The 13,656-nt window shown below is 35.5% G+C and overlaps 2 protein-coding genes across 2 annotated transcripts; both read right to left on the minus strand.

Annotated features, from left to right (window-relative positions):
- Positions 1 to 220: 220 nt before the first annotated feature.
- On the minus strand, positions 221 to 3,713 carry LOC136258386 (uncharacterized). Its single transcript, XM_066051694.1, has 2 exons — positions 3,363 to 3,713; positions 221 to 1,435 (listed from the first exon to the last, which is right to left on the minus strand). Exon 2 carries the CDS (start codon positions 1,418 to 1,420, stop codon positions 221 to 223), a length of 1,200 nt encoding a protein of 399 aa, XP_065907766.1. The 5' UTR covers positions 1,421 to 1,435; positions 3,363 to 3,713.
- LOC136258387 (probable serine/threonine-protein kinase DDB_G0282963) lies at positions 1,842 to 3,624 on the minus strand. The gene is made up of 3 exons (XM_066051695.1): positions 2,516 to 3,624; positions 1,888 to 2,258; positions 1,842 to 1,846 (listed from the first exon to the last, which is right to left on the minus strand). The coding sequence occupies exons 1-3, from the start codon at positions 3,622 to 3,624 to the stop codon at positions 1,842 to 1,844; spliced, it is 1,485 nt and encodes a 494-aa protein (XP_065907767.1).
- Positions 3,714 to 13,656: the final 9,943 nt, after the last annotated feature.

Below are 13,656 nucleotides of genomic sequence, written 5' to 3' on the forward strand. Positions count from 1 at the left end.
AAGTTACAAAATGTTCGTGACTGTCCTTGTAATAGGAGAGCTTGCTGGCGTGACCGCGGTTTCGGTTCAGGGCCTTCTTCAGACGAAACAAACTCACTCCAAGTTGCAATCGTAAGAGAGTGAAAGGGCTGTCAATTAACAGAGTTTATATAGATTGACGTCATCAAAGATGAGGGGGAACACGGAGGTGAAATTCCAGTATACGTATGTCGGAAGTGGCTCACGTAATAACATTAAAGCCAAAAGGTATCTTCGTTTTGAATTGCTGGATGAACCACATTTCTTTAGCTTTTCTAGCGGGAGTATCGACAATTCTATCCAGGATAGATAACTTGTAGGTTTGAGCAAAGGTTTGCTTGTGCTCTTGAAGATGGTTATACAAGGGTCTATTGGTAGCTTGATTGGACATATTCCTGTGTCTTCTCATTCTGGCACGTAGTGTGGTAGAGGTCTCTCCTACGTATTGTTTGTAACAATGTACACATTCCAGTAGATAGACTACACCTACAGAGTCACATGCATAGATGTTAGTGATGTCAAAAGATACTTGTGTTTGATAACTGATAACTCGAGCACTGCCCTTTAGTTGACTGCAGCAGGCACAATCCTCTCTCCTGCAAGCTATATTCTTAGCTGGAAATTGTTTACTGGTGATAGTAGGTGAAGGGTGAATTGTTAAGTCGGTAGGTACCTCAATGTCCAATTTATTATTGGGTAATCTTTGCTTGATGTTCTTGTGATTGGTGAAAGTGTGTTGAACTGGTTTCTGATATAAGTGTTTTTTAGTCTCTGAATTAGCAGTTAACATTGGCCAGTGGTCTTTACAGGCCCTTACAAACTTTTTGTTAATGTCAAACTTACTCACAATGATGATTGGGTTGTCCCGTGTCTGTGATGTGGTATCACTCTTCTTCAGATGATTATTTCTTTCAGAAAATGGTATATCAGGTAAGTCCAATGTGGCATAGCCTCTGACTGAGAACTGTTTTTTAATATGGTTCATGGTAGTTTCATAGTCTGACTGTTTAGTGCAATTACGAAGGATTCTTACATTTTCCCCTCGGTAGATACCTTTAAAGGTGAATTTAGGATGGTAGGAAGATGTCTGTAGATAAGAAAAAGTGTTAGTGGTTTTAAAATGGGGTTTGACATAAAGTTGATGGTTCTCCTTGACAATATTGATGTCCAGGTAAGTGACTTCAGTAGTGGAAGATTCAAATGTGAACTTAATAGTTGGGTGACAATTATTTAGGTGGTCCATAAATTTTATCAATTCCTCCTCCGTGTCTTTCCAAATTATAAGTAAATCATCGATGTATCTACGGTAGTAGACTGGTCTGGTGTTTCTGTTGAAAATAAATTTATCCTCAAAATTAGACATAAATAGATTGGCATAGTTAGGGGCCATGGCTGTGCCCATTGCAATCCCTCGAACCTGCAGAAAGAAAAGGTCACCAAAAGTAAAACAATTATTATATAATATAAAACTCAACATTTCTTTTAATATAAGTATAGATGGAGATGTGGGGTCCTTGTAGTTTTCCAATTCAGTTAGAATAATGTTAATGGATTCCTCTATTGGTATGCTGGGATATAATGACTTAACGTCGGCTGTGACTAGTAATGAGTTATTTGGAATACGTAATTGCTCCACTTCAGTAATGACTTGTATGGAGTTTTTGAGTATGTGAGTTTTAGTGGCGACAATGGGTTTCAGTAACTGGTTTATGAACTGAGATAGCAGGCAAGTGGGACTGTGAATGTTAGAAACTATTGGCCTGACAGCCAAGGGAGTCTTATGTAATTTTTTCAAAAAGTAAATAAAAGGAGTTATGGGTTTATCATCCTGAGTGAGAAAACTATAAACTTCATGATTGATTAGACCACGACTAAAGCAGTGGTTAACAAATGTCTTGATTTTGACATGTAACTCTGATGTGAGGTCTTTATCAATACGGTGATAAATGTCCTGGTCTGATAAATGTTTGAGACCGTCTCTTGTGTAGCATTCCATGGTTTCGACAACAACAGTGTCGCCCTTATCACTCTTGGAAATTCTGATGTCCTTACGATTACACAGTTTCTTAAGTATATTTCTATCTCTTCTATTGATGTTGTCCTTGCCTGATTGTGTAGTACCAATGTTGCAAGAGACTCTGACTTCATTTACAAATTGGTCGATGGCATTACTGACTGGGGTTGTTACTTTGGACACATCACTGACTGTTTTCATTAGTCCACCCTTTGGAATGTCGTATCTGTATGGTACACAACGTTTAGTTAAGTTGGCTTTCAAGGAACTGGTGTCTAGTTCTAAATGCTTGGGAGTGTATGTACTGTAGGGTATATATTTAAAACCTTTTTGTAACACCCTCATCTCCGGTAGGGAAATGGAGGCTGGGGGAATGACTGATATGTTGATTGCGGTTGTAGACTTTGTAGTAACCAGTTTAAAGTATTTACGAGCCCTCCAAGCTGATTTTCTTGTACTGGTGGGTTTGTGTTTCCCCAATACTGGTTTGGGTAGTTATTAGGAGGTGCAATGTTATTATGTGATGGAGGTTGTTCAAGATGAGGTCTTCTAATATTGTTGTCATCCCTGTTAAAGTTTCGGTTATTTCTATACGAAGGCAATTGTTGTCTGTTGAATGGCTCTTGTGGTCTGTAGCCTGGGGGATCCTGTTCTGGCCTCCTGGGTCTGAATTGATGAGGATGGTTATAGGGTGGATTGTTTCCTTGTCTAGGTGCCTGGTAAGTTCTTCTGTTGTATTGTCTGCGTGATTGTACATTTGGGGGGGAAGTCCCTTGTTTCTTCTTCTCTCTTCTCTGGTCCAATTTGGCATTTAGTGAATTGACCTTAGTTTCCATTTCTTTATATGTAGCTGTGATTATGGTCTCATCTGGAGCACAGGCTAGTGTGCTTTTTGTTTGGTCGATTCTTGTCTCTAATTCTGCACAAGTTTGAATGTAGTGTGCTTTAAGTTCTTCCATCACGCTTATTTGACACCTTTCTATTATCCTCTGTACATTATTGTTAAGTTGTTCACTTTGATTAACTGCATTGACCTTCAAATTGATTTTTAAACCTTTGGGGACTGTGCCTTCGCTGAGAGATTCTTCTAAAAATTTAAGATGATGTATACATTTGCTCAGCTTAGTGACATTCTTCTTGTACTCTGTAAGATTACTATCTACCTCATCGGGACTTAGGGACTGTGCCTGGTTGGGGATGGCGTCTGTAGTGTTAGGGTTAAGGTTAGGGTTTGGGGGAACAACAGTGTTCCCTGCACCATCAATCCCTTCTTCAGCACTATGGTTCCCTGTCTGTTCAGTGTTGTGCTGTACATTTACATTGTTAGTACCTGTGTTTAGAACATTGTTATTTTCTTCTTGCTGTTGTTGTTCATTTGTAGGTCCAGTAAGGTCAATAGGATTAGGGGGCAGTTTCCTTCCAGAGGTGGCTCTACTCGGAGGTTGACTACTGGTGCTTTGATTGCCAGAGTTTCTCGTTTCTCGTGGAGAGTTTCTCGTGGCAGGAGAGGGTTGAGTCGAAGGGTACACAGATTTGTACGTCCTTGATTTGCCGTTCCTCAGGGTGCTTCCATCGCGGTTGGTGCGACTCATGACTTTACTGTTAGACAGATTTACTTTAATGATTATATACACAAAGAATGATAATGTACGCGTACAATTACAAGCCTAAATACATACAACCTAATGTAAGGGTTAGGGTTAGGGTTAGGGTTAGGTTAGGGTTAGGGTTAGGGTTAGGGTCCCAACCCGGGACCATTCTGACCAGTTATAGTCGTTCTGTCCATATTGTCCATATGGAGGACCAATTTGTCCATTTGTTGGACCGATTTGTCCACAACTTTCTTTTATGTTCTGTTAACAATAAAATTGACTTTTATACTTGTATACTGGTAATGTTTTATTGAATAATTTTTTGATATAAAATTATAGTTGTTATTTATGAATTTTGGAGCATAGTAAATTTAAAAGTTCTATGGCTTTTGTGATTATAGTGCAATCGTGTTACTTCATACATTAATTACAAAAAGGTAAATTTCATATTTCTGATTGTATATTGAGATGTCTTTGATGTGGATATTACCATAATTCTATACATATTAATTGTTACACAGGTGAACATGGCAAAACCACAATTATCTCATGATCGATGATTTTTATACTTACAGTATTTAGTTTTTGTATCTATACTTGAAGTATTACTGTTGTAAACACTGAGCAAGAGCAATTGTGTGTAATTGTGATATGCATTAATTTTATGTACAATATAATGTATTTAGTATGATTGCTGGGATTAAAAATTGTATTAATTCTGCCTGAGTTTGATAGCAATCCCACACACATATCAACACACATGCTAGCTTTTCAAGCAAAGAAAACTTGTGACCGTATTTTGGAAACCATACATTTTGTTATAATATTATACATTGGTCAAATTCCTTTTTATGGCTAAAATGAAGCACTGACTGGTTACCTACCTTGTTTTAAAATTTCATCCCAATACATTGAAGCATTCCAAGGATATAGTAGCTGATTTATTGTCTGATACATAACAAACTAACTATATACTATCAGTTTATAGTACTGCATAGTAATCAAGTGTGTCAAATGCAATGGCGTAGCCAGGAAAAATATTTTACCGAGGCAAAGTTTATACAATGATCTGATTGAAAGGGTCTGCTTCTGACTCAACTGACTCACAAACACTTTCAAGTATGGTACAGTGTTTACAGGTTGACTCTCTGGTTGGATGGAAGAAACTGTTTTAGAAGACTCTGGGCATTTTTCTACATGTCAGGTAGCTAATGCTCCATCTTAGTCAATGCTGCAGTATACCATGCTTCAGTTATTAGACTAGTTCAATTGTATATACTCAACACAAAAATTGACTTACTCCAAAGATATTTTGAGTGGTCAAGCCATCCATTAACTGAAACAGAGGTCATAGTCATGATGCACACTATACTATATTATTGATCTGATGTGATATTAATGCTAAAGATTATCTCTTTCATATAATGCTCAACTGCATGTGCTAAGCATATCAAGCTAGGGAGTCTGGGAGCATGTTTCTTCAAGGTAAACTTTGAAAATATATATGATTCGAAATGGCATGTGGAGGCAATTTTTTGTTTGTAACTGATAATGCATAATATGCATGATCAATTAGCTCAATACAATGCCATGCAATTGACTCATTGGAACTTTTGAAAAGTGATTTAGAGACAATATAAATGTAAATGATTTAGCCCAATTAGTGCCGGTAATGAGAACAGTGTCATGAATGCTCTATTAGAGTATAATTATTACGATGACTGCTCTATTAGAGTATCTTGATCGTTCTCATACAAATTCAAGTAGCTGAAAAGTGGTCCAGCCAATGCCAGACCATGTCACTGGGCTCCAGCATAGATTTTATAATGTGTGGTGCAGTAATGCTGTCTAGTAACATTTGAGTAGAAAATTCAGGCTACTAATTAAAACTCAGGCCTGCTCAGCCTGAGTTGTTGAGTACCAAGGCAGCTGCCTCGGTTACCTCAATGGTAGCTACATCACTGAAATGGTGACAAATCACTTTGTTGACAAAGATTTCCATTCCTACCATCTAAAATGGATAAAAGAGATCACTGAGAGTTTATCCAATTTATAAGTTAATTGTTGTCCTACACAATGTGAAACCACTACATGGTCTGATATAATTGATTATAACTCCTAGAAAAAAGAAGCTATGGGTGTGAAAAGCAAGAAGGCTCAATAGTTGTTTTATCAGAATGTGCAAAAAAATTAATTTTAAACATTCTCTGAAATTTTCAATTACGTTTTCCAAATTTTGCATGTGCTCAAATGTATGGTTTTCCAAAATATGGTCACAATAATTATTATGGAAAAACAGTTTTGAAAATGTGATAAAGCATGTAGTGGTTTGCGTGATTGGGTCACTTTTGCACTACTAGTACAAGGGTATAATAATATATAGACCATGCATACTGCTGTGAGGTCAGTCCCATTGCAGTGGTGGATACGGGAATTGCAATAGCTTCAGCTGAAACCCCTCTAAAAATAGCACCCGCCCCTAATTTGTTTACAATTTGTGTGGGTGACAAAATCACCAATAGTTACTTTTTCTACTGGCCAAACTTCATACTTTGCCTTTGAAATCACCATTACAGCAGGTATAGTTACCTTTGTTTTGATCTTTGACTTAAAGCTAGGCTGAAGTTGCAATTTCAGAGTTGAACTCCCCAAGTCTGGAACTGCATCCGCCCCTGACAGTTATTGAAAACTTGAAATCCCCTCTGAGAATTTCTAGATCTGCCACTGTATTGACTTTAAACATTTCAGAAAACCCTAGATAGTGTACATGAATTTAGCAGACCCATAGTAACACATCAGCTAATATATAGGCCCAGCTAATACACATCAGCCAATAAACTCACAGTAACATACCAACTAATAAACTCATAGTAACACATCAGCTAGTAAACCTGTAATGAGCACATCAGCTAATAGACCCATAGTATATGCAGGTAGACCCACAGTAATGTAGCTGCCTGTAGACCCACAGTACAATGCATGCCACTACACACGCATGGATTGCAATATTGTATTTTTGAGACATATACTTCCAGTTACTCAAATGCATGGAAGGTGCTATTGTTCTGATACTGCATAATAGTGGTGGCCCTACCTATCTAATGAATTACTGTTGTTAAATTAAATGATGAGTACTCAGCAATGATGTGTAACTCAGCAATGGTGTTCTCTAGCTAGCAATCTATCATCTTTGTTTATTCTTCACAGACAATTGTGGCTGCAATTACTATACACATACACCACTTCCTTACACTACATAGAAGAACATAACAGAGAGATATATATTTGATTCAGTATAATGTATAAAAGCAAAAATCTAAAATTAAAGGTGTCATGCAGTTGTGAAATTCCTTAACCTACACCAATGACTTAACAAATGCACCTGAAAATAAATGAAACGTGATACAACAAATTCAAGTTACATGGTTCAAAAATCTTTCAGTGTATTAATAGGAACATCAATGCATGCTTATATTTAGGATACTTAAATGCTTCACAAAAATAATGCTGTCATGGTCACTGTGTGGCATGTATGCTAATTGCTACCACAAGTTTAAACCTTTAATTGACAGGAATGCTTGCTTATCAGTGATATAATTGATAATCATCCAGCATAGTCACTTTGAAATGGAGTGATATGAGATGGTATTTCCAGTGACTTATTGAATATAAAATAAGCTTGGTATAACATGTATTATACTAACAAGCTCACAAAAGGCTTCAGTTAATGTGTTATATAAACATACTGAAACCATATATGCAATGGTATAGTGTGGGTATTATAATAGATATAAGCTATTTTGGTTGATGTGGTAAATAAACTGAAACCATGTATATATGCAATACTAAGTACAGCATGGGATAAAATTATACTATAGTATGAGATGATTATAATATACTGCAGGGTATTAGATTAAGCTTATTTGTATTCAATATGCCACTGGAAATGCCATCTTATATTCCTCTTTTTTTACAGTGTGGTGTGTTCTGATTGGCTGAAACATAGCAACTAATTTAATTTGTGTTGAATCGAGCCAAATTTTATGGACATATAATTTTATGCAGTAATGCATAAATTATTTTATCTGTTAATGTTATTGCTAGGTAATTCATTGATTATGTTATCTGATGATTACCTACCACAAAAGGTCACTGCAACATTAAATTCTAATTGAAATACTCCAACCCACGAAATGGACAAAATGGTCCCAAATACCTTTTATTAGCAATAATATATTGCCAGATAAACAATCAACGATCTCTAAAATGTTACTGATGAGTACTTACCACAAAAGGTCACTGCAACATTAAATTCTAATTAAAACACACCAACCCATGAAATGGACAAAATGGTCCCAAATACCCTTTATTAGCAATATCTCTCCAGTAAACATTTAATGATCACTAAATTTTACTTGATGTACAGTGGGACCTCCATTATCCGAACACCTGTGTGCCGGCTGAATCACAAAAGTGTTCCGATAAGTGAATTTGTTCGGATAAATGAAGCCCATTGATGTATATACAGAGAGCTCTGTTGAACTACTCTAATAGAACATACACCTGTTAACAAATACTACTTTTTGGATAATCGAGGGTTCAGATAATCAAAGTTCGGATAATCAAGATCCTACTGTATGTAGCTATGCATGCATGTAATTTTAAGGAACAGGACATGTACAATGTATAACAAACTTTATCTCATACATTTTGTAGAACTCCTTCTAGTTGCTACTATCTCATATCATAAATTTAGGGGTCACCAACCATCATCCTATTATTTTGCCCCTTTGAATTATTCAAAGATCCCTAGATGTTGATACATATACACCATCAACATCATGTAGTGCTTCACTTAGTAGTGGGAGAAAGTATGTATAAAATCATATTTCCACTCTAACATCAGCACCCACATATATAGCCAGCTAATATTTTTGCTACAGTTTTCAGTGGTTGATTCAGGCTAGAAAGGTACAAAAGCAAACAGTTGTAAACTTACAATGGTAGCTACAAGTAGACCTGAGTCAAAAAATATGCTCAAAATTTTGCCCAGAAAGCTTTCAATTTCCCAAATGTTATCTATTATGCTCTGTGGTGTTTCCAATATGTTTGTATTATGTACTGTAGTGTTTCCAATATGTTTGTATTATGTACTGTAGTGTTTCCAATATGTTTGTATTATGTACTGTAGTGTTTCCAATATGCTTGTATTATGCTCTGTAGTGTTTCCAATATGTTTGTATTATGTACTGTAGTGTTTCCAATATGCTTGTATTATGTACTGTAGTGTTTCCAATATGCTTGTATTATGTACTGTAGTGTTTCCAATATGCTTGTATTATGTACTGTAGTGTTTCCAATATGCTTGTATTATGTACTGTAGTGTTTCCAATATGCTTGTATTATGTACTGTAGTGTTTCCAATATGCTTGTATTATGCTCTGTGGTGTTTCCAATATGCTTGTATTATGCTCTGTGGTGTTTCCAATATGTTTGTATTATGTACTGTAGTGTTTCCAATATGCTTGTATTATGTACTGTAGTGTTTCCAATATGTTTGTATTATGTACTGTAGTGTTTCCAATATGCTTGTATTATGCTCTGTAGTGTTTCCAATATGCTTGTATTATGTACTGTAGTGTTTCCAATATGCTTGTATTATGTACTGTAGTGTTTCCAATATGCTTGTATTATGTACTGTAGTGTTTCCAATATGCTTGTATTATGCTCTGTAGTGTTTCCAATATGCTTGTATTATGTACTGTAGTGTTTCCAATATGTTTGTATTATGTACTGTAGTGTTTCCAATATGCTTGTATTATGTACTGTAGTGTTTCCAATATGCTTGTATTATGCTCTGTGGTGTTTCCACAATATGCTTGTATTATGCTCTGTGGTGTTTCCAATATGCTTGTATTATGTACTGTGGTGTTTCCAATACACTTGTATTATGCTCTGTAGTGTTTCCACAATATGCTTGTATTATGCTCTGTGGTGTTTCCAATATGCTTGTATTATGTACTGTAGTGTTTCCAATACACTTGTATTATGCTCTGTAGTGTTTCCAATATGCTTGTATTATGCTCTGTGATGTTTCCAATATACTTGTATTATGCTCTGTAGTGTTTCCAATATGCTTGTATTATGCTCTGTGGTGTTTCCAATATGCTTGTATTATGCTCTGTGGTGTTTCCAATATACTTGTATTATGCTCTGTAGTGTTTCCAATATGCTTGTATTATGCTCTGTAGTGTTTCCAATATGCTTGCATTATGCTCTGTAGTGTTTCCAATATGCTTGTATTATGTACTGTAGTGTTTCCAATATGCTTGTATTATGCTCTGTAGTGTTTCCAATACACTTGTATTATGCTCTGTAGTGTTTCCACAATATGCTTGTATTATGTACTGTAGTGTTTCCAATATGCTTGTATTATGCTCTGTAGTGTTTCCAATATGCTTGTATTATGTACTGTAGTGTTTCCAATATGCTTGTATTATGTACTGTAGTGTTTCCAATATGCTTGTATTATGTACTGTAGTGTTTCCAATATGCTTGTATTATGTTCTGTAGTGTTTCCAATATGCTTGTATTATGTACTGTAGTGTTTCCGATATGCTTGTATTATGTACTGTAGTGTTTCCAATATGCTTGTATTATGCTCTGTAGTGTTTCCAATATGCTTGTATTATGTACTGTAGTGTTTCCGATATGCTTGTATTATGTACTGTAGTGTTTCCGATATGCTTGTATTATTTACTGTAGTGTTTCCTATATGCTTGTATTATTTACTGTAGTGTTTCCAATATGCTTGTATTATGCTCTTAGGTTAACTAAAATAATTTATGCAATGATCATGATTAGTGAATGCTCTATTAGACTGCTCTATTGAGGTTTGCATTTTCCCCTGACTGCCCTAATAAGTATCATTTTCAAGGAATTAAGCTCCATAGTTTGAAATAACTATCGATATATATATAATATAAACTGGAATATACCACTCTAGCCTATATATAGTATTTTTATTATGCTGGCATATTTGATGCAGGCCTAGGTACAAGATATACAGGAATCAGGCTTCATTGCAATAATATCCATTTGTTTTATTTACATTTTATTTACATACAATTGCATGGTTCTCAAATATTTATCTTACCACAAACAGAAAACAAACAGACTATATTCTGCATCAAAAGTTACTATTATATTAAAGAATAGATGATCTCTGTACATTTTTATATACATATCAATTGGATGATTGTTGTAATACAGCTGCACGAGGGCTTCAAACAATATTCTACATCACCTATTAACTAACAATAATTTCATCACCTGACTTTCGCCCCCATGACCTTCATGAAAAACTACACCGTATCCTACAAAGATATACTGTACCATTTTTAAACCATAGAATAAACTATAAATTGCATTGCAGAATGTTAATTGAATTTTTTTTAAATGTTACAGTATTTCAGTGGGGATTGGTACAGACAACACAGGTACAGACAACACAGGTACAGACAACACATTTGAATGATCTTTAATATTGTTAGCTCTACAAAACAGACACTACAGCTTATTATATGTCTCGTTATATTTTACACTGACCTAGAACATGCATGACAATTAAGGACTAGCTACAGTGAGTGTCATATTCTATGTAATTTTGCATCTACAGTACATAGTCAACCCTATGCAAAACTACATCTACACACTTCTGATACATAGAAATTATTTTATAGGGGTAGCCTTACTTCAAAGTATTTGCAGGTGCCAGTGTGTGAAATAGCTTTTCAGATATGTGCTGACGTACAGTCAGGCCATTGTGAAAGTTGAGTGGACATCAAGAGATTTGACTGGACTTTTTAACTTCAACCATTCACTGACATTACAGTATTTTAAAGGGTAACTACTGATCACATAAAGGAATTGATTCTATAGGGTTTGTAAGAAATGAGTCATAAAGACTTTTATATACTTGCTTTTATATTCAAACTTTTCTTATGCTGCCATGTCTTAGAAAATATCGTGGGTCTATCCTTAATACAGTGTATGAACATAAGAGATGCACTGATAGCTGACAGCTTGTTCATTCTAGCTGAAAGTATAAACTAGTTGTACAGGTGATCATGAGCACCACAAGTAAAAGTACTATACTGGCAATCAGGTAATAAATACATTTTACTATTGCAGTACAGGTGACTGAGACAAGTAGGCTGGCACAGCATAGTAAACTGTTAACCTCAGTGTACATCTTGGGCATGCCTTTGTGGTCACCACAGACCAAATCAAATAACTGATTACATGTCAATACCATCATGTCTGGCCTCCCTCCTAGCCCAATATAAACTCTGCTCCACATTGAAAGGAAACTATTTCCGGATAAATTCAATAATGGCCTGACACCTGGTGTAATTGACCAGAAATTGTCCAGTGTCTGGACTTTATTTTGCACACTGAGGTACTGTAAGTCTGAAACATTACAGTAATAATATTCGTAATCAGACATTTGTCCTTAGCTTCAAATAACTAACTTATTAAATTGTTTTTCTTCTCTGTAATCTTGTTCCTTGTGGCTACAGTAGGCTACAATGCATGTGTAGACATGAAATCATTTCAATTTTAAAAGTTACATTGATCATAAATATCAAAATTCATTTAACACACATGGACATATAATATATGCAAATAACATCTGCAGCATATATATTGTAGCTGTTCATATTGCAGTATCCGTTGTAAGCTGCACAAGGTCGTCTTTGCCATAATTGTGCAAGAGTATACTCTCTGTTAAATGATTGTTGGGAAACAGCAGTAGCTTTATCCACTACACTACACTACACTACACTACACTACACTACACTACACTACACTACACTACACTACACTACACTACACTACACTACACACTACACTACAATACACACACGCAAGCATAAAATGCAAAGCCTTTGACTATTGCTAGCATGAAGTGGTGACTAACAGTGAAAAAATCAAGCCCATGTCTGATAGAATCAGGAAATTAGTTAGTCCACCGGTAGTGAAATATGAAATTTTAAAATTCCAAATAATTTGCGTTTTTGGCTGCACTGAAGAAGACACTTTTATCTTTGAAGGAATATACTGCATAAGCCATATATTAATTGAGTGTTATGGACTGGACTACTGGACATGATATAGACACAAGCTATGCAACCTAGGACAATCTATCGTAGCTACTGTAAATTCCTTCCTAATATATAAGATAGCTTGCTAGTGTTATATAGTATTACTCTGCACCTTTAATAACCTTGCACTAATTTTGTGTACTGAATGGGTATTGCTTACACACACATTCTTTGCAGCATACCGATAAGGAGTATTATATGTACTGAGGATCATAATGAATAATAGTGAAATTGCTAGAAATCAGTTTTGCATACTCCACTCCTCACAGTCTTCATTTAGTACAGGCTGCAAGTTTTCTCAACACCCTTACCAAGCAAGTAAGACATAAAAGACCAGGAAACATGCATGATAGCAAGAGTTAATAATAGTGGAGGTAGAGTCTCGATCACATGAAATTGATCATGAAAGGGACCAGACATGTAAAATGTTCACACTGGCACAACACGCTGACAGAACAAAGAATGCGATGATTGAAACATATAAAGAATACTACAAAATACAGAGTTTTGCAGAGAGCTTATCCCTTTCAATTTCATGCAATCATGTTTTACAGGCCTATGCAGTATTAGACACTCTCCCTCCACTATTGTTAACTCTTGATGACAGTTTTAAATTTAAATTTTTCATATAATTATAAACTGCTATTCTGCATGTTCATAACTGACTTTGAAAGTACACTAAGTTTTGCTGTAACCCATGAAGATCATCTTACTTTAATTTGTTAGAAATACATGGTAGGAAAAGCAAGCCACTTCATAATTAGGCTGCAAGTACGTATTTTGTTAGCATCCTCAGGCAGTTTCAAGCTGCAAGGAAATTTCAATGTTCATTGGTTGGGTCACAAAAAGGGCTAGAGTTATGCAC

The sequence above is a fragment of the Dysidea avara genome, chromosome 6 (assembly GCF_963678975.1).
Source record: "Dysidea avara chromosome 6, odDysAvar1.4, whole genome shotgun sequence".
Classification (NCBI taxonomy): domain Eukaryota; kingdom Metazoa; phylum Porifera; class Demospongiae; order Dictyoceratida; family Dysideidae; genus Dysidea; species Dysidea avara.

What these genes read in the sequence shown, in the direction of transcription:
- LOC136258386 (XM_066051694.1), bottom strand. Translation starts at nt 1,420, where the DNA reads ATGGGCACAGCCATGGCCCCTAACTATGCCAATCTATTTATGTCTAAT.
- LOC136258387 (XM_066051695.1), bottom strand. Translation starts at nt 3,624, where the DNA reads ATGAGTCGCACCAACCGCGATGGAAGCACCCTGAGGAACGGCAAATCA. An exon ending in CCTAATAACTACCCAAACCA is followed by an intron (nt 2,259 to 2,515) that starts GTATTGGGGAAA and finishes TGTACCATACAG; the next exon opens with ATACGACATTCCAAAGGGTG.